At 40.4% G+C, this 22187-nt stretch overlaps 1 protein-coding gene across 3 annotated transcripts in view; it reads right to left on the reverse strand.

Annotated features, from left to right (window-relative positions):
* The window catches only part of Pde1c (phosphodiesterase 1C), a 375343-nt gene that overhangs the window by 97602 nt on the left and 255554 nt on the right, over positions 1-22187 (reverse strand). For all 3 annotated transcript variants that reach the window (XM_059257885.1, XM_059257883.1, XM_059257884.1), the window contains exons 4-8: positions 14955-15068; positions 14251-14433; positions 12945-13011; positions 9338-9454; positions 6994-7134 (exon numbers count right to left, since the gene is read on the reverse strand). In XM_059257885.1, coding sequence (XP_059113868.1) covers positions 6994-7134; positions 9338-9454; positions 12945-13011; positions 14251-14433; positions 14955-15068 — 622 coding nt within the window. The remainder of the gene's footprint in view (positions 1-6993; positions 7135-9337; positions 9455-12944; positions 13012-14250; positions 14434-14954; positions 15069-22187) is intronic.

Genomic DNA, 22187 nt, shown 5'->3' on the forward strand with positions numbered 1-22187 from the left:
CCTGTGCAGTTGTTAACCCCACTTTAAAAACTGAGAAAATGAGACCAGAGGAAACTCAGGATCCATCCAAAGTCACACAGTTGTTCATAGGACAAGCCATACAATCAATATGTCTCCAGAATTCTCACCTATCATCTGTAGGTTAAATTTCCTTTGTTTATATTCTGTATTCATTTAATTTTGTGTAAATTTATGAATGTATAACATTATATGAGATCTCTTCTTGATATTGTCCATATATATAAATATATATATATATATATATTTTTTTTACTTTTTTTTGATAAAGGGTCTTATAGACCACACTATTCAAAATTCAGTATGTGGTCCAGTCTGGCCATGAACTCACAGAAATCCTTTTTTCTTAGCCTCCTGGGTGCTAGAATTACAAGCTTGCAACTCTGCATCTGACTATATTGGTGTATTTTCTTCCTTAACATCGTATTATCACTAATATGCTTTTGAACCATTCCCTGTATACAAGTCTTATTCTAGTCCTATACAAAGCCAATGTCATGTTTTAAAATAAGACAGTAGATGGGAATCAGCATAGAGCCTAAACAAATCCAAGTCATAAAACATAAAACAGTAGTTTAAGCATCAGAAAGCCTGCAAAGGAAGAATTCCCACATTACAAATAACAGGCACACTTCCTTCTTGCCCAAACACACTAACTGCTATTCTTAGTTATCACTTACCTTCTAAAAAACCTAAACAGCACAGGATCAAACAGGTATACAGCAAAAACTAAACTGTACCTTTGAAACTCATTTTAAAACCCAAGCCTTGTGATGATCAGTGTGCACACTGGCTTAGGGATAAGAAAGGCAAAAAATGATAACTGGTGAAGGAAAGGGGGAGCCTGAAACAATTTCACAGAGAATAGGCAATCAAAACAAGCCTTGGTGATGGTGACCGGGAAAGCGTGGAGTGGAGGAGGGCATTTTCAGAAGCACTGTCCATCTTGAGTAATGAAATGTGTCCCTGGACTAAAGCAGGAATTAGGGCAGACTGAGGCTTCAAACATCAGGCATTAAAAGCCAGAGTGAGTGAGGAATGTAAACTGTCTCAACAGGCAGGGGTGTTTACATCCTAGAGAGGATCAGAGCCAGCCCAGCACTCCAGGAAGAACATTTGTCTGAATAGACAGGAGGGATGAATAGTTCTTCAGCACGTGTAAATACCATGGAGGTAGAAGCCATTGGACTTAGAACTGGATGTACTGTAGGTATGGACAAAAAGAAGTTACAGTCAAGAGAACAACAGATTACATGTGGAATCCAAACACTGAGCCAGTAACCAAACATTTCCCAGGTGGTGTCAAATGGCATCCTTGGTAAAAGCAAAGATAGAGAAGGCAGAAGAAGCCATTGTGAGGAAAGCTGGGATTCATACTTTAGTGTGGCTCAAATTTCCTTGCATTTTCCAACTTAATTACTCTGAATGCTGAGGTTTTATGTCAAAATATAAGCAACGAGAAATTTAAACTCCACAGGCATTTTGTTCTAGGATTATCTGACTGTGTTTTCCTGTCTTCCAAATTGGTGTGTCACAGCTAATTCACTGACAGAGCATCTTTGACACCTGAAGATGGTGTATTTCGGACTGTGACACCTGTGGCTCAGAAAAGCAAGCTGTGCGCTTGGGTGTGTAGGTGGGTGAGGGTAAGTGTACACAACAGAGGAAATCTGAAGGAAATGGACACGGGTCATTGTCCACTGCTACAGGGTACGTTACTCTAAGTAAGCTGTGACTTTGCTTGTGAACAGCAGTTTCTACTTCTACACTATTGTTCTTCAGAATCACCACAAAAAGATACATGTATGCACGTGCGCGCGCACACACACACACACACACACACACACACACACACACACATACACACACACACACACACACACACACACACACACACGCAAAGAAGGGGTGGGTCATGGGAAGATGGCTGAGTAGATCAAGTGTTTGTCACAAAAACACAAAGAACTGAGTTCCATTGCCAGCATCCATATGAAAAGCCAGGTGTGGTAGCTGTAATCCCAGGGCTAGAGAGATGGAAATATGAAGGTCCCTGGGGTGCACTGGCCAGCCAGTTTAGCCTAATTGGCAAGCTCTAGGCCAGTAAGAGAGTCCCTCTCAAAGACAAGGTAGAAGGGCCCGATGAAGGACACCTGAGGTTATCTTCTGTCCTCCTCATGCTCATACATATACATGCCCCTGGACACGCACTTGTGCATGCACTGCAAATAGCTGAGCACAGTACATCATTGGCTGCTAGACCATGGATGCTAGTGATGACCTGCATTAGCATAAATGCCTCAGCATTTTTCTTTAGAGCTGATGAAGCTGTTAGATTCATGTTTACATTGCACGGGATACTAAGCACAACAGGTACTAAAAATATGTTGACCAGAGCTCAGAGCACTAGTCTGCCTCTGCTTTAATCTGTTCTACATTACCATCAAGTATACACCCCTGAGGATTCCCAGGTACAAGGAGTTCTTTTGCACCAAAGACATTGCAGAATTATGGCCAAACACCTAAATGCATGGTCACTTGGGTCAGACCTGGGAGACTAGAGAGATTGGTTCACTGTTTAAGAGTACTTTCCACTTTTGTAGAGGACCTAGGTTCAGTGTCCAGCATGAGGACCTAGGTTCAGTGTCTAGCATGAGGACTTTGGTTCAGTGTCCAGCATGAGGACCCAGGTTCAGTTCCCAGCATGAGGACCCAGGTTCAGTTCCCAGCATGAGGACCCAGGTTCAGTTCCCAGCATGAGGACCCAGGTTCAGTTCCCAGCATGAGGATCCAGGTTCAGTATCCAGCATGAGGACCCAGGTTTGGTCCCCAGCATGAGGATCCAGGTTCAGTTCCCAGCATGAGGACCCAGGTTCAGTATTCAGCATGAGGACCCAGGTTTGGTCCCCAGCATGAGGATCCAGGTTCAGTTCCCAGCATGAGGACCCAGGTTCAGTACCCAGCACCCACATGGTAGGTCACAATTCTTTGTTACTCTGGTCCCCAGGAATCTGAAAACCTCTTCTGAAGTTCATGGGCACTAGGTATACATGTGGTATGTATATAAACATGCAGTCAAACATCCATACACATACAACAACAACAAAAAAAACCAAATCTTACAAAACATGAAAGAAGTCAGGCCTGGGGCCAGTTTGCTATTCCACTGTATTAGTTTGCTGCAGTTACCATAACAAAATACTATAAAAACCATTCTATAGGGGTAGGAGCAGTTTCCCTAGGCTGAGAACCACTGCGTTACAAGAAATTGTCCTCTATTGTACATGCCCAAGTATATATGTATAGACATTTAAGAAGACAATTTGCAGTAATTCCTTGTGTTAGCTTTCCATTACTGTGGTAGTTTGAATGTAATTGGCCCCCCATAATTTCATAGGGAGTGGTGCTATTAAGAAGTGTGGCTTTGTTGGAGTGGGTACAGCCTTATTGAAGGAAGTGTATTACTGTGGGTGCGGGCTTTGAGCTTTACTACTCTCAGGGTACTGTCCAGTATTTCAGTTGACCTCCTGTTGCCTGCAAGATGTAGCAATCTCAGCTCCAACACCATGTCTGCCTGCATGCCTCCATGCTCTCCATCATGGTGACAATGGACTGAACCTCTGAACTGTAAACCACCCAATTAAATGTCTTCCTTTATAAGAGTTGCCATGGTCATGGTGTCTCTCCACACACAGCAAGTGAAAACCTTAACTAAGACATGTAGTATGACAGGTATGTGAGATAAATCACATTATAAAGAGAAAAGCTGATTTGGACTCATGAAGGTTCCAGTCCATGACTTATTGACAGTTGTTTTGAAGGTGGTAACACATCATGAAGCAAGACAAGCTGTATGCTTACACTTAGTGGAAGTGCAAAGGGCCAGAAAGGAAGAGGAGGGGAGTCCTGGTCTCCTTCTTAAGGACACCAGTCCTATTTGTATGAGCTCTGCCTTTATTATCCTATTGCTTCTCTAAGTCCTCACCACCTCATTCCATCACAGTGGAATAGTTTAACAAAGCACCCAGCTCATACATAACCAGTGCTCAATAAACCTTGGAGTATATGGTTTGAACTGAAACTCCATTGATGTGTTTGTCGTTTTTTATCACCTATTCTGTTTCTATAGCTTTGTCAATAGTTTAGCATTAGTCAGATAAGAACTACCTTCTTGCTATATACTGTTCCTTTTCAAATCTACCTTTTCTAACACAGAAAAATATATATTTTGTATGGCTTTCAGACTTATCAAGTTACACATTAAATTTTTTGGAACTGAATTAGTATTTATTGTTTTGAGGAAAATTTACATCCATACAATATATGAGTTTCCCATTTAAAACACAGCACTCTACTCATTGAAACATCGGTTTTGAGTCCTTTGAGTTTTATAGTTTCCTGTTTACAGTTTTGAAGTTGCTTCTAGATAACCATACATTTTTTTAACTGCTGAGAATGTACTTTTTACATCATATGTATTCATTTCCAGTGCATGAAAAGCTCTTGCAAATTTTCTCAGCATTTTATTCTTTTAAAATAGCATATTGCATTCCATGGGTTCTTTAGAAAAATGTTCAATAGTCATCTTAGTGTGTCAGTCCATGTCTTCATGAGTCTGTCTTAGTAGACATTTCTGCATCAGTCTAGGTCTTCATGGGTCTGTTTTGGTGTGCAAAATTCTGTTTTACTCCATGTTTTCATGGGAATTATTATTTAGTATGGCTTCTGGTCTTGGTTTTTTGGTAGAAACTCTTTAATCTCATAAAATAAGTCCTCTCTGTAATATTTCTATAATTTTGAAATGGCTTCTTAAATAGTATTTTTCTAAAATGAGCCTTTTAACAAAAACTAAAACATGATCATAGATTTGGGGGAAATTCTACAATAATCTAGTAATAATATTTTCTAATTTGAAGGAAAGAGAATAGTCAATATTTTTTGATATTTTATTCCTGGCCATCTTTTAGGTAAAATTTTTCTTACATTTCAGACCAGAGGACATAGAGACTCAATGTTTTATCACAGGTTACAATATCTATGAAGTAATTAAGCATGGATTTATATGTAGTATATCTAGCTTCAAGGCTTACTCTTCCCAGTGCATTCTAAATTTAATTCAGTGAGCTACTAGACTGAGCCAGTCAGCAAAAATGACAAGTAACTATGTGCTAGGTTGTGGCTGATTTGCCATCCCCAAACAATTTCTGTCTTGCTTTTTCTGTAAGTGACCTGGAGGGACCTGTGAAAATGGATTGCCACTCTCTTAACCCAGAAAATCATGCAAGTCAAGAGATCAAATCTTTGTTCTCACTTTAAAAACATGCATGAATCTTCCCAGGCCATCAAGCGTGTGCATATCCAAAATGCTACTGGCATCTAAAAGATGTCATTCTGAAGGATCTGTGCATGCTATTTCCATGATTGGTTTGCTTAGTTTTTCTAAGAACTGATTTTAATATTTCCAAACTTTCTCATTATTTCAAACTTTTAAAACGGCACATTGCATTCCCTGAGATTCGTAGAAAAATACTCCTTGTCAGTTCATAGTTCAAGCATCACATACTGGTGGAGTCAGCATCTGTGCTCAAGTCCACACAGTGGGGCTGGACTTGTGCTCACTGACCCAGAAGCAGTGCTCAATTTTTGTTGCATGTGCTTAAAAGAGCAGAGAGCACATTTGAGCTTCCAGGTTTAGATGCAGATTCCCTAGTTACTGAATATATCCAGGTCAACAAGATGTGAGCCAAAAATACAGTGTTCATGGTCAGATTAACCCATGCCACACTAAGATGAGCCTCACGGAGAAAAAACAAACTGTTCCTAAGCCATAGGAGGCGCCATCACATAAGAAAGAGATACCCCAGAGCAAACTGCAGAAACAAAACATATGGCACAGGGATAAATCAGCACATAATAAATTCAAATAAAAGTAAAAAAAAAAATTCTATAGGTGTTCTGAAGATAATCTCAATGAAAGCCATTTCATTTGTTTGTTCATTTGTTTTTGGTTTTTGTTTTACTTTGTTTTGCCACCATTGTCTATGAATATGTATGGAAGTAAAGAAAGCAACGGGGCTTGTGGAATGATTCAGTTGACCAAGGTGCTTCATGACGAACCAGAAAATCTGAGTTCAATCCATGGCCTCTGCAAGGTAGAAGGAGAGAACTGACTGCTACAAATTGTCCTCTGGCATCTAAATGTATCCTCTCCATACCCATACACAATAAACAAACAAACAAACAAACAAATAACCATAAAAATTTACAAAGTCAAAGACACAATCAATTTGAACAAGCTAGTTAATCAAATGGATTAGAGAAAAGACATCTAAAACCATCTAAAGAACTGAAAAGCAGAACTATAATAATGATATTTCAAATGAATAGAAACCCTTAGCTATAAAAAAATGTGTAAGATATGAATAACCAGAAAAAGACCTAGCAGGTTAAGCCAAATATGAGTTGGAGGAATGGTTGATGAATCTACTGAACATAATTTCAGAATAAGTGAATATCATTGTTAATTGACTGTTGCCAAGGGTCATGATAATCATTCTATATGTGGCAATATATATTTAGTTCTTGTAATATTCTTTAATTGGTCATTATCTATTTCATTGGGCCCAAGAAGAAGAAGAACATCTCAGAGAACCCCAAAGCTCTCCACAGTTATCAGCGGGACACTTCAGAGCACTCTCCATAAAGATCAGGGGAGCACTATAGAGAACCCTGAGGCTCTCCACAGTGATCAGAGAGACACTTCAGAGCACTCTCCGTATAGATCAGGAGAGCACTCCAGAGAACCCCAAGGCTCTCCATGATGACTATGAGAACACTTCAGAACACCCCAAGCCTCTCCATAAGGATCAGGGGATGCTGAAAGATAGGGAGTTCACAAGGTATTCATTCACACTGGATGCTTCCTCATCATATCTGGAACACCCTCCAACACAAACTACAGTCTCTGCCTGAACTTACCGCTACTCCTGTCTTATAGAGGAGGTAATGCACAGTCTGTGTGACGTCAGCAGCATGCATCAAGTTGTGGTAAGGATTTTTGTGCTTGCTGTACCCCACTTCTAGGGCCTCCACAAATGAGACAAGTGCAGAAATGGGGATCTGAAAGAGAACAGTAAGCTTCATTCACTGAAGGACAGACTTACCTTAAGAGAAACATTAAGGTCCCCACCTTGCTCATTTTGAGGGCCGTTGTGGATCACGTGAGGAAGCAACAATGTTTAACAGTTAATAAAATTCCCTGGCAAAACTGTCAGATACATTGAAAGTCTTAACACCAAGTCCCTGGTTGAAGAACAGTCAGTCTTACAAAGTCCTCAGTTCAGGCAACCAAACTATACAGATTCATCTCAAAGACATTTTGTTTAAAATGTAAACCAGTGTTTTTTGATGTACACATAGGCAACCCCATTCATTATTGGTGACTGCTAAAGTTCTGTATTTCTTTGTAGTTTATCTGTTTTTAGTCTTGTCCTCCAATCCCAAGAAGGAAGAGATGCTATGCAGGGCCAATGTCATAAACCGTGTTGAGGAACTTACAAATTCCAGTGGGAATTACTGCAGTTTATGAAATTTTCAACGATTTGTAACATTTCACCAGCAGAAGACGACTTTCTAAACTGCAAGTCACTAATAATAGATCACTGGGGGATAAAAAAAAAATAGCCTGTTCCTTTCTCATACACACTACTATACTGTGTTTCCCCATATTTCTAATGCATACAATGACCCCTTTCAAAGAACGTGGCTTCGAGGAAGTTACACTAGTGGCCGCTTACATCTGTCACATCACAATCATTTTCTAACTTAAGTTTTTTGTGTACTTTATGTTTTCTCGTGTTAAGTATGCTGCACAGTATATGTTCATTTTTCTCAAGTCATAAAGATGTGCACATTTTCTCAGAAATACTATCCCAGTCCATTGGGATAGTATTTTCAACTGATTGCTTTTTCAGCTCAAATATGTGTAATACACACAGCTTGCTCTCCTGTATAGCAGAGTAAAGATCTGCAAATGTTACATACAATTAAGAGGACCTTCCAGATATTTATCATGCTAATTGTGAGATTATTGATACGGTTGAGGTAAAATCCCTAGTCCAAGGCTGGGGGTGAAGAAAAGGGTGTATGTTCCTAGAGACTAACAGATTCAAAAGGAAATTCAACTACAATAACCACTGCAAGCCTCTTAAATTCTAACTATTAGTGGATTCTTTAAATTTTAATTATGTTCTTTAGTTGTAGAATTCAGGAGGCAAGAGAAAGGAGGATTACTGCTAGTCCAAGGCCAGCCAGGGTTACTTTGAAAGTTCCTTTCTTGTGAAACCAAAGTAGGTATGTAAGGAAATGTCTTCCAGAGGGCATAGATGAGCTTATCATTTTTCACAGTTAAGATCAAGGGAGCATGGGTTTGGGGGCTGCTCTGGCAGTCTATGAGCCAGTGAGAAGCTAAGTAAAGGTGTTCACACAACTTTTGTTCCAAGAAAAGTGTCTCCAGTACCCATGGTTTCTTGCAGCTTCTGATGTAGGCACAACGAAGGACAAAAGACATTGCCATAAGTGATTTATGGTCATGTAGAAAGCATGTGCTTCAATACAGCTCTTAAGAAGGTGACAAAGACTTACTCTGTCCAGAGACATCAACATTTGTATATAAAACAACCTACAACATTCCAGAGATACATCACTTTCATCTGATGAATGAAGTCTGAGGAAATAAACTGGACAGAGGTTCCCTTGAGGACCCATCCTGATCTGAAAAGGCTGTGCAGGTTGGTGGCTGAGGGGCTGACCCTGGACATAATATATTCTCTTTATTTAAAGCAAGGAATTAATCTGCAGCATGGGTGGCTGGGAAACATCAATGATCTGTCATGGATAAGTGGGAGTGTTGTCTGAATGCGGCATGGGGTGGGGGGAAAGTTTATGGAAGTTGCTAAACTCACGCTGTCTCCATTGCTACCTCTCAGCCAAGAGTGGTCAATAGGGCACATAATCATGATGATGTGAGATGAAGTGCCCATTGTGGGCAGCACCTAGGGTAGACTCAGCTACTGCAAGCAGTGCTTCTCAGAAGACAGGTCTCCACGCCACTTCTCCAGTCTGCTTTCCAGCAAGATCCACCAGTAAGCATGTAAAGAAAAAAGACTTCCACAAGGAAGAAACGATAGCCCCAATTGGAATGATGGCCACGGTTGCCCACAACAGTTTCCTATCTACTTAAAAGGATTCCCTTGGTCTTGACATAGAAGTCATATGAGGATAGAAAATTTTTTGCAGTTTATCTTTTTAATGAGATACTGACCTTAAAACGGCTGATCAGGTCATAGCGGGTGAGTAATTCATAAAAAATGAATTTCAACGCATGATCTCCACTGGCCTCATTGAGCGAAAAGACGTCAAAGGACCACTTGTCCACATCCTGCGGGACAGGGCAGGGAGAAAGCACTGTTAGTTCACATCACTTATGCAACTGCTAATCTATCCACATTTGAGTCTGCTGGTAGCCCACACCTGTGATTATATGGCTGAAGACTGAAGAACTCAGTAGCTTTCTAGTGTGGTAGCACAAGAACACTTACTGTTAAAATTAAAAAACAAAAACAAAAACAAAGAACTTTATTATCCAGCGGAAATATTGACAGGCATCATGAGTGGTAAAAAAAAAAATAAGTAATTTATCAAACAATTCTTAGGTGGAATGACTAGTTACATTTTACAGATAAGAAAATGGATAGTTACCTAATTCCTCAAAGGCCTATTAGAAGCACAAGCTTGGGACACATGTGGGATGAGGACCCCTACGCCTTGCATGCTGATGCCTCCTCTTGGGCTCCTTCCTTCAAGACCATCAGCTAGCATTCTGAGTTCAAACCATCTGGGGCACATCTCTAAATGCTCTCCAAGCCACTAACCTACTATGTAATGACATCCTCTGAGGCTAGAGTTGACACTGTGAAATCATTTAAAAGTGTGTAGAAGCGTGTATGGTATAGAAGACAAAAATGGAATGCCACTTCAATATCCATGGCTAAGATGCAACCAAAGGGGAAAACCTTCACTTCAAGAACAGGAAAAATGCTCTCTGGAGCCACAAATCTGGTGACAAAGTTCTCTTATTGCTCTAATACTTTGGTGAAGGAAGGAAATGTAAAAGGTGAACTGGACACACCCCTTATATGCCATCATGAAGTTCCTATTTGTTCACAAATACTGGCTCCAGAATACATGTAAACATTATCTTGTGTTCTTTTGACACAGCAACACCACCCACTTGTGGACATAATAAACAAATGTGTGTTTAAATCATAGTTAAATTAACAGGCATCTAGTGTCCTCGTCACACCATGGGTACTTCTGTGACACAGGTCTCATCCCCTAAGTACCCAGTGAAGACCAAGTACATAGATACCAAAATATACTGACAACTTGGAGTGTTGCTTGAGTTCTATAATTGGATTGCTATGAGTCACAGCCACTGTCTGATAACAGTCCTGAGGAGAAGGGCACTAACAGCTCCAGGAAATGAGTAGGGGAGTGTTCTGTCTGGGCCTTCGTTTCAAGAAAATCTTAAACGTTTTTCTTGAACTTCATTCTTCTCCCAAGCCACTTTGGAACTCGCTGAAAATACTGAGGATGCTGTAGGCCTCTGAATGATCCTGAGCCTGGAATTTGCATTTTAATGAGCACCCAATTGAAGCACCTTAAACATGCTTTCTCTTTTACCAAATTCTGCTCAGGGATAATTCCAGTCAAGAAAGGTGGAGAACATCCAGGTTAGCACAGAAAGCCGGAAACAGCTTATTTCCTCCCATTTTAAAACTATCTAAGGGGCTGGTCCTGAGCTACAGGACAACTGCTCTTCTAAAGAACAGATCACTTCTGCACCTCTAGAACCCCACCCCAAAGGCTAGAGATAAGATGAACTTAGAAGGTAATATGTATACAGCAGAGAAAGTACCAAGAGTGACACACAACTCAATTAAAATCTACAACGAGCAGTGTTAATTATTCTCTTACTTAGATGTCATTTTATGCCACATTCTTACATTAACTGAAAAGGTTAACATGACATGCCACAATGGTTATTTTAGTAAACTGAATTCTCCGTCTTTGAGAAATTTTTCTGTACTAGAGGAAATCAGTAGTGATTTCCATATAAATGCCAGCAGCTCAGGGCAAATAACCTTTTCCCCAACAGGTTCTAAAAAGGAAAAGCGACTCCATCTCTGTGCTGTCCAACCCACTTCAGTCCTCTGGCAATCAAAGGCAAGTGTGGAGATCTGGAAAAACACTACATTGTAGAGAGGACTTGAACTTTCTTGATCAACAGGAATTGGGTCAAGGGCAAAAGCTTTGACCTTAATACACACATCGGATGGGAAGGGCAGCCATTTGGAGGTAGCTGTTTCCTACTCTGACCAATCCAAGCGTCTTTCTCTCAGAAAGACCACATGGACTTTTGAGGTTTCCTTTCCTTAAGCATCGGATAACACTTCATTCACATAACACATTGTTCCACTTTTTGATTTTCATTGATCTGTAGGAAAGAGACATCAATTTGGAAGATAAACTCCCATAAACAGCCCAGTATCAGTGAGCCCAGTTGTATTTGTGTATATGACAAAGGCAGAAATAAAGGTTTACGTAGGCTTCTAATGCTCCTAAGATTTACACTGAGTGTTTCAGTTCAATTATGAAAATCAATGGCAATTTCATTGTGTTGTTAGGAAACAGGTCTCATGAAGTGATTCTGCTGGCAAGATGGGAAACATCATTGTAAACTACACTGATGGGTCGGCCATTAGTATGGGGGCGTGTGGCTCCTCACAGTATCCTTCCTGCTCTTAAGATGTAAGGAGGAGGAAAAAAATGTAGACAGTAAAAAGAGAAATGTGAATCCTATAAATACAACCAGTGAATGTCTCTGAACAAAAGGGAAATCCATGAACATAATCAAAACGGTTCAACGGGGTGTGCTTTTTACATTAAGGTATTCAAGAAGCACTCCCCCAAATGGGTAATTTATCTTAAAGCATCACCAGATTGTACTTGTTGCATGTTTCAGAGAAAGACAATACTAGACACCAGAATTCCACAATGCCACTGTACAAAGGGATGGGTGTTAAGTGCAGACAGCATATAATATCAACCAGCACAAGACACTGGGCCCTAGCCAACCCCACCGGGCAACCAAAGTATACCAGGAACACTCCAGACCCCTGAATTTGACTGCCCCTGCCTCAAGGAACATTTCAGTGTTGGGCCTTTTGAAGTCATCTACATAATTTTCAGTAGGCTTGATTGGGAGTTACCATGTAGGGTTCAGCATGCTTAAAACAAAATCGTATTTGAATGACTTCCCACAGAACACCTAGCTCAGTGTAGGTCTTAGGAAAACCGCAGGATGTCTCAAGGGGACAAGGGCTCTGGAGTAAACAATCATGCCATGAAATGTTACTGAGAACATACCATGTGCTGGGAACACTGTGACCAAGCCTCAACTCTAATCCCTGATTAACTCTGATTTTATTTTTCTTAAAATTTTCTGGGTCTTTTTTTCTTAATTTTCTAAAATGGACTTGGAGTAGGTAATTAAGTATTGATAGAATTATAAACAGTAAATTTCTTCCTAAGTTCAAATACTTTTGCTATAATGTATCTATCTCTTGCGGCTATTGCTACATGAATCTCATCATGGCAGAACACTGCAAAACCAAAATCCACATGGAGGTTAAAGATTGAGAACATAGTAATAGTACTAGAACAGATAAGAAAACAATAATAACAGATTAGGGTAGGAATAACAGAAAAGTACAGAAATGAAATATTGTTTTCTGAGAACAAATTTAACTGTACTCTTCATTCATGTACATTTCCATGTACCCCATAAGTCTTTTCAACCGCCTTACCTTTAATGCATCAATAACAGCTGGTGGATAGCTCAACCCAACCATGTTTGATGTTCGCCTGTACATTCTGTCAAAGACGGGGGAGAAAACAAAATGTGATACCTTACAACTGACTGTTATCACTTTATAGACCTGCACACACATGAACAATTGATGAGTACTCAGGTCATCTGGTGACCCAAGGAACTTTAAATTCCAAAGTTACCCTAGTGCCCTGAGTGATGAACTAAAAAGAGATCAAGGCAACCTCAAACACATATGTAGCTGGAGTTTTCTCCAGTCCTGCCCAGATCCACAGCCACTCAGACCCAAATAAACACATAGAGGCTTAATATTATTCATAACTGCTTGGTCATTAGCTCAGGCTAGCTATTGACTAGCTTTTACACCTAAACTCAGCCCATTTCTGTTAATCTATATGTTGCCACGTGTTCCATGGCTTTCCCTGTGTGCCATTACATGCTGCTCCCTGGGCTGGCATCTCCTCACTCAGCCTTCCTCTTCACAGAATTCTCCTTGTCTGCTTATCCTGCCTATACTTCCTGCCTGGCTACTGGCCAATCAGTGTTTTATTTATCAACCAATCAGAGCAACACATTCACAGCATACAGAACATCCTACAGCACACACAAGCCACTGGAAACAAAATTAAATTAAGCTTATGTGCCCCATATTGGACACTAAATTATTAAAAGGGATGATGTGTTCTGCCATCACTGACTGATGGATGAGAAGCAGGGTACATTCTTGAACTTAATGATGAACAAAGAATCTGTATAGACAACCCACCAGAAATGCTTTTTCTCCAGAACTTCTAAAAGAAGCAAGTAAATGTCCCAGGTAAACTTTGAAATCACTACCATGAAATTTCTAAAATGTGTCACTGTATAGTGGAGAATAGTAGAAGAAACAATTCTATTTCTTGTAGGGAACAACTCAGTGTCAACAAGCTGGCAAACTATGTCACAGGGAACTCGCCTCTTAAACTGTCCTCCCTGGCTCTGCGACCTCAAAGTACTACTGGTCTATTTTGATGCTATCCATGTATTTGAAAACCATGGGTCAGATGACTTCTGACTTTAAAAACATGACTGAACTTGATCTAAATCTTTATAAGATGAGGATTTGAGCAAAGGGAAAAGCTTGTCCTAATGATGTCATGGAGATTAAAATATCTGTTTGGACTCAGAAATGTGAGTTTTTATAATAAGGTATCAAAACTACATTAGAGGAAAGCTTAGAGTCATGGGACCTGGAGTTCCTCCTGTTGGTTTGGCCCTTGAGTAACATTGAGTTTCACCTTTACCTCTCCACAAATATCCCAGCTTGCACTGCATGGACAATGCTCTTGAACCTGGGCTTCTCATCACTTCTCCTAAGCATCATCCCCATCTGTCTCGTGAAGGTGGAGGCCAGCCAATCTCGGACCTCAGAAGGCACAGCATCTGACTGAATGTCACTAAGTTCATCCTCTGTATCCAGAAGTCTCCTGAAAATAAAACATAAAACCAGAGACTGAATCTCAATCTAGAATTCTCTGAAACAGCTGCCCCTCTCTACCCAACCTGAAACACAAGTACAAAAACATGATATAAAATGGGATACACACACACATGGGGTCGGGGGAGCAGTGTTTTGGCAAAGCCTGTGAAAGCTCACACTGATATACCTCCTTTGACTAAATTGGATCTGGCCTGCTCTCCAAAGACACAAGCATAAAAATGTGTAAAAAGCTAAGACCCAACCAGTGACAGTATTGGGAGAAATGCCTAAGGACTGAAAAACATTGCACAAATCCCAACAACCAACTGCTCTGAAGCAATGATTTTAAGGGATACCAACTGATGCCCCTTTAACTCAATAGGAGATAATAGGAACATGAACTTCTAAATTTAAGGAAACTTCCCCAAACAGTTCTTCATTGCAGCCCAGTGACTTAAGACCTGACATGGGGGCTGGGGAGACTATTAGACAGAAAATCTAGCATTCTTAATCTCTTTACTAACTTACCTTGTTTCATCAATATATACAGATTCAAGTACTGTGGCTGCATATTCCAGGTTCTTCTTAAGATCTACCACAGAGGCCTCCCCTCGCTCTAACTGCTTGACCAAAGACCGTAACCTACAGGGGACAAGATGACTTCATTAGAATAAAGGAATCAAGAAATAATTCTAAAACTATGATGACACATCTTCTTATAGTTTTGAACACTGTTTTTTTTTTACTCCAATATATCTGAATGAAAAAAAAAAGTCGCAGTGCTATATAAAAAAGTTATAAAATAACAAAAGGAAATCAATGTTCTCTAGCCAGGCCCTCACCACAGTCAACATTCTGTAGCATTCATTCATTGTTATGAAGGTTCTAAATTGCTGATAATTTTCTTTTTCTCAGATATGTCTCTTTTAGTCTCTAATTGGATATGGGAAAGACTGACCATCAGCAAACACCACTAGGCACCTCTGAGACTCTCCCTTGTTCAGGCACCTTGTTCAGCAGTGGCTGGAGAAAACCATAGCCCTATAGCCTACAGATGTTTCAAGACTTATGGGAAGGTATCTTGAACCACTATAGCCATAGAAGGCCATGGAAAACTTAGGTGCAAGTAAATTATGTTGGTAGACAGGAAGAATGCCCCTAAGAAGAAGAATAGAGTTGTCAAAAATGTGGCTGGGTGGTAAACTGAGGATTCTAGATCATCCAAGAGAAATGACGAGGCTCATTCTCCTTACACAGAAATCACTGGAACAGAGAAGCCAGTGTGTGGGGTGGCAATACAATGTCTGAAGGTGATCAAGGAACAGTAACTGGGGCTGAGGAGGACAAGCACCTTTTCAGGATGTTTGGTAGCCAACAGTACTAGTAGAAAACAGTACAGACCTGGAAGTCAAATGTGGATTTGACTTTTGCCTCACAAAGTATCCTCTATGCACATCGGGTAAGCTAGGTGGCTTCCCTGATGATTATAAAATAAAGCGCAATGCAACGAAGTTTGGAAGTTGATAAAAGGTCAAACGCCAGTGATAATAGACTGGAACTTGGGGTAATTCTGTAAGATGCTATTGATATAATTACTGTCATTATTGTTAATCAAAGATTTGGATCCTCACAGATACCCAGACAAGAAACGCCTTGGCAGAACACTTAAGATCATTGTCACATCTCCATTGTATATGGCTTTATGCAATCTGCCTCACCTTCCTGATTTCAAAGTACCTAGAAGCTTGCATTAGCAAGAGAGAATAGGTGGACTACTTGACCAAGTTTGCTCTTGAATCTGGAGCCTTAGGACATTTGGCTACCCCAAAACCTCAGTACTTGACAAGCTGTATGCTACTCTTCTGATGTTTATAAAAACGACTCAAAATTAAGAAAAAAATTCCTAAATTAACCTTGAAAAGTGGGCAAAAGTATTGGTTATCCAAGTATCAAGTATGTAAAAATTTCAATATCATAGAATACAGAGAAGAGTTAATTGAGGGTAGTCTCTACTGTACTGGTAACATCCAACATACAGAGAGGACTCTGGAGGTCTCTGTGGGTCTGGATGGTCCGCACAAAACAAGATGTGGGCATGGGAGGTGCTGCCAGTCATTCACACTCAGGGGACAGCCTGTCTGCCAAGGAACAGAGACATTGCGTCAGGGAGCCTGGCTGCTCTTGACTAAGACCAGACATTCTTTACCAGAATACATTCTCAGCTAAGCCTGCTTCCAACTCTGACTATCTCCCAGGAGCTCAGATACCGTTAAACTGGACTCTCGGTTGGAAAAGCAAATTGAGAAAAAAAATTCAAACTTTAAAAACGTTTTGCCTTATCTTGGAAATTAAAGATTCTACCAAAAATTTAGCATGAATGTTTGGTTAGGACACATCTTAATCCTAAAACCTAAGAGCAAAGGACAAAATGGGGGAAAAATGAGGGGAACTGTGACTAGAAAAACCATAAGGTACCACCTTCCTGTAACAGCTTCCAGGGGATAAATAAAAACAGCTTGAATCAAAATAAAAATGTTTATAGGCTAAAGAAAACCCAGATAAGCAAGTGAGGACAGATATTAAAAAATCAGACAAAAAAGTGAAAAGAAAAAAATCCAACATACACCATTATAATTTTTTATTCCAAAGAATAAGGAAAAAAATCTGGGAAATGTTTGAGAAAATAAAACGTATTGTTTTAAAAGTAGCAAAAATTCAAGCTGGCCATGGACTTCTACCCTGTCACACACCAGAATGCAATTTAACAGTGGCATCAACTTTTTTGAGAACAAAGTGGTATTATTAAAAAGACAACCATGTGCTTGTGTAGAACTGCTGTACTTATGTGTGGACAAGTGTAAAATGTGGCAATTCATATGCTTCCCAGAAAAGAGACACAAGCGGCTTTAAGGCACACCCTAGAAAGTACTCTACAAGCACAGTGTGCTCACTGTCTCTGGTTAAATGGCTTGTGGATGAGGGGCCTGGCTTTGAGTATCAACTTTACCCAACAGATGACTTCTGAAGGAGTGACCAATGAGACGGAAGCTCCAAACACATGGACAACTGAACAGGAAACTGAGCAACACCTTTACTGCAACAAGCTCCCATCCGTAAACACCGCCTATGTAGCCCTTGTGGCTAACACCTTCTAATCAAGACAACTGAAATGACTAGGAGTGCCTTATCCCACTATTTTTAACCACTCTTCCTTCCAGGAAGGCACAGTATCAAGAGAATCAAGTGGTGAGGAACTCTGCTTGCCAGGCCCTGGGAAGCAGCAGACCCCAGCTGAGGTCACACTTCACCTGAGAGAAAAAGCACCACTCAGAACCCCAAGCTCCCTGCCCCAGTCAGCAGGAAGTCAACAATACAGGGGACCCAGAACTTCAGCAAACCCAGAGAAGAACTCATACACAGCAGGAAGTCAGCAATGCAGGGGACCCAAAACTTCAGCAAACCCAGAGAAGAATTCACACACAGAGCACTTCTAGAACATGAAAAGGTACAAACATTTACATCTTCCCTAGTTTTCTAGCTTCTGAGCTAGACTCAAGATTCGACCAGCATCCTGGCAGACAACCCAGGAAACCTGGCAGAACCTGCCAGTTAAAAAAAAAAATCACCCAGGTGACATTCACCTCCCTTGATTTAAGGATGACGAACAGTACAAGATTATCTGAGGAAGAGTCAGCAATGGAGATGAGGAATCAATAGCACACAGAAAGCAGAGAAGGCGCTCGCTGCCAGAATCAAGAAAATTCACCAAAGGAACATCTGCGAGGCACTCATCAAAGTTCGGAAAAGCATAGATTTATGGAGTGGAATTGATGCAATAAAAGTGAGCATGTTGAGAGAAAAGGAAATTTAAAGGAACAAAGCAGGACGACAGAGAGACAATAAGGTTTTGTTTTTGTTTAAAGAAAGGGTTAGCCGCTTTCTAACCAGCTCCCATTTGACCCAACACCCAGGATGGAGAGACACCGGAGCTTCAGGGAACCTGACTCTCAATGGTGTTGAGCAGCAGCAGGGTGTATAGGCACTGCTGACCCATGTCCCCTCAGCCCACCTGCCTCTAGCTCAGTGGTCCCCGACCCTCCTAATGCTGTGTGAGACCCCCGTTAGCACAGCTCCTCATGTTGTGGTTACTGCCCCCAATCATAAAATTATTTTTGTTGCTACTTCATAAGTGTAATTCTGCTACTGTTATGAATCATAATGTAAAAATCTGATACCTCCAATGGACTTAGGTGACCTATGTGAAAGGCTTGATCAACCCAAAGGGGTCTCAACCCATAAGGTGAGAACCGCTGCTCTAGCTCTTTATCCTTCTCACTTGAAGTGTGCCACCAATCGATGAAGCTGTTGTATTTTTAAAATGGCAGAAAGGAGTTATACCATACAACAGGACCCACATGGGAGGTTTAATTTGGTGAGGGGAGTGAAGGGGCAGAGACCTGGTCCCTGGGGACCAGAGTGAAGGAAGAGAAAGAAATGAGAGCCAGGTAGGGCCCGCCTTTTATTAGGGAATGTAGCAAATGCACACAGTGGGTGTTCTTAGTGGCTGCAGCTGAGGATGTATCCTGTCAGGACCCTAAGGGCAGGCCAGTACAGATGCCTGAATGCTAATAGCTATTCTTTCTTAGGGAGAAAATCTTCAAAGTAGCTGCTCAGCCACTAAACTAGTACCCACTACACTCAAAAACTGATAAAGTTGCTTAGAGTAAAGACCCTCCCCTGTCCCCCATATTGCAAGTTTCCTCCAGATCTGAATCTATTTCATCATTGGCTGTCTCCAAAGTAGCTGGAATCTTTCATAGCCCCATTTTAAAATATTTCTGCTAAACTTAGAGACAATTAACTTGGGCAAGAAGCCTGAGATAGCATCCTATGCTTCCCTAGTGAAGTGTATCTGGATATTTTTCCCATGTAAACTCATTTTACAAAGAAGCTAAGGTCCAGGTCCCATTTTAAGTGGAAGCCTATATGTTCAGGAAGATGGATATCCAGTCCATCTACTGGGGAATGGGTAATAAAAATATGTCATATTTATACAGTGAAACATTGTTCTGCTGTTAAGAAAATGAAATCAGCTGGGCAGTGGTGGTGCACACCTTTAATCCCAGCATTCAAGAGGCAGAGGCAGGTGGATTTCTGAGTTCAAGGACAGCCTGATCTACAGAACAAGTTCCAGGACTACACAGGGAAACCCTGTCTAGAAAATGAGAGAGAGAGAGAGAGAGAGAGAGAGAGAGAGAGAGAGAGAGAGAAGAAAGATAAGAAGAAAGAAAAGGAAAGGAAATGGAACTGTAGGTAAATGGATAAGCTAGAAAAAAAATCATCCTAAGTGAGATAACTCAGACTCAAAATGACAAATATTGTGTGTTTTCTCTTACATGTGGATGTTGACTTGTAAGCTTTTAATATGTGTGTTAAAATCTAAATAACCACCACACTTAGGTCCATAGTAAAGGATCAGTGAGGAGTAGAGGGTGTCCCAAGGAAGAGGAAGTAGAGTGCAGTGTTATTGAGGTAAAGGAACAACTAGAACAGGGGGTACGAGGAGGTGGGTGGGAGAATGGGAGAGAAAGGCAAAGGAGGGAGGGACAGATGACAGAAAGGCTTTTCAAAAAACCATATGGAACAGACTGCTGTAGAAACTTCTGTCTTAGTCAGGGTTTCTACTGCTGTGAAGAGACACAATGACCACGGCAACTCTTATAAAGGAAAAACATTTCATTGGGATGGCTTACAGTTTCAGAGGTTTAGTCTATTATTATCATGGTGGGACATGGCAGCTGGCATGGTACTGGAGAAGGAACTGAGAATTCTATAGCTTGCAGGCCACAGGAAATGAACTGTCTCATTAGGTGTGGCTTCAGCATACAAGAGACCTCAAAGCCCGCCTCCACAGCAACACACTTCCTCCAACAAGGCCACACATCCTAATAGTGCCACTCTCTTTGGAAGCCATTTTCTAGCTAACCACCACAGCTTCCATATATATAAATATGTATGTATGTATATGTGTACATATAATCTTCCACAGATATGAATTTAAATGAAGTCATAATATAATGCGGGAGATAATGCCCTAACTAAACATCTAATGCTACCAAGTAAAACTCCAGTGCCAGGAATAAGTGACATATGGTTGACTTATGGACCATGCAATTCCCTTCCCCAATACCACTGCTAAGGCTATTGGCTTTTCTTCACAACCTGATGGTGAGGCCCTATTAATGAAGACATTTACTGTGTCATTTAACACAAAGAAGTTGAGCTGATGCCCAACTAGAAGCTTCACCCCTACTAACTAGCATTTATGGTGCTGAAAGGGGTACTCTGCACACCATACGGGGTGAAAGGTAATCATCAATATCACAAATCTACAAATCCTGAGACCTATAATAGCAACTCTCCTGCAAGATATACTGGTGCAATAGTGGCACAAATATTATAGGAGTAACCAACCACTTTTTGACTGGATTTAAGGCCCACTCTATGAGACAGAATCCATATCTGACACCATTAAAGTTGCCAAGGACCTAAGAGCAAACAGGTCAGAGGCCCTGGGGAAAAACCTACTACTATTATTCAGCTAAAGGAACAAAGCAAGAAAATTACTCCTAATGACATATTGTTATACCCATAGATCAGTGTATCACTCAACCCTTGCTTTCTTTAGCAGTAGATTGGAATTAACACAAAAACCCACAACTTGACAATGTACACAGAGACAGAGACTTTGGAGCACTCACTCCTAAATGAGATGTCTTTATCAACCCCTTCCCCTCAAGGCTTGAGGATCTATGCAGAAAAGGAAGGAGAAAGATTGTTAGAGGTGATAGACAACTCCCAGGAAATAATGTCCTCTGGACACATCAGGACTCATGCACATATGAACTCACAGAAATTATAGCAACATGCACAAGGTCTCTACAGGTTCAAGCCAGATGAGATCCCAGCAGTAAGAGGAAGAAGTGGACACAGGGTCCTACCCCCTAACCGTAAAGCTATTTGTAAATAATACATGGTGCAATGGGAAAAAATCAGTTTCCTACAATGGAATCTCATTGGGTATATTAACCACACTTCAGGCCATGCCCCTTCCCCAGGAATAGTCAGTCATTACAAAATGAAGTGTGTGTGTGTGTGTGTGTGTGTGTGTGTGTGTGTGTGTGTGTCAGAGAGAGAGAGAGAGAGAAAGAGAGAGAAAGAGAGCTTTTGCTACTTTTTTGACTTTTTAAAATAATTTTTTGTTTTGATTTTGGTGTTTTAAAGAGAAAGAACAAAGCTAGATGGGGAGAGGTCTGGAAATAGAGGAGTAGACAAAAACAATCAAAATACATTGTATGAATATAATTTAATTTTAAAAAAGAGAAATTCAAAGTGAGCCAGGAAAAAAAAGAAAGAAAAGAAAAACAAAACAAAAACTATTGCCCTGTGCCAAATCAGCATGACAATCATGTTTACCTGTCCTTTATGGTGGCATCCCTTTCTGCAGAACTGAATATCTGTATATGAAAAACTGTTCCATTAAGAAGAATAAATAGGAACAAAAAACCAATATAAGTAAAACAACATATTATGTTAAATAAAAAAAAATTTGAGATGCAAAACTATATGTATACAACTTAAATTATATTGAAAGATTTATAAAAGCAAAATCTTGGAGACAGGAAATAGCTAAAGGATGGAGTAGGTACTGATTGTAAGCTGATAAGAGGCATATTTTGAAGTGATGAAAAAGTTGTACAA

The sequence above is a fragment of the Peromyscus eremicus genome, chromosome 3 (assembly GCF_949786415.1).
Source record: "Peromyscus eremicus chromosome 3, PerEre_H2_v1, whole genome shotgun sequence".
NCBI classification, from domain to species: domain Eukaryota; kingdom Metazoa; phylum Chordata; class Mammalia; order Rodentia; family Cricetidae; genus Peromyscus; species Peromyscus eremicus.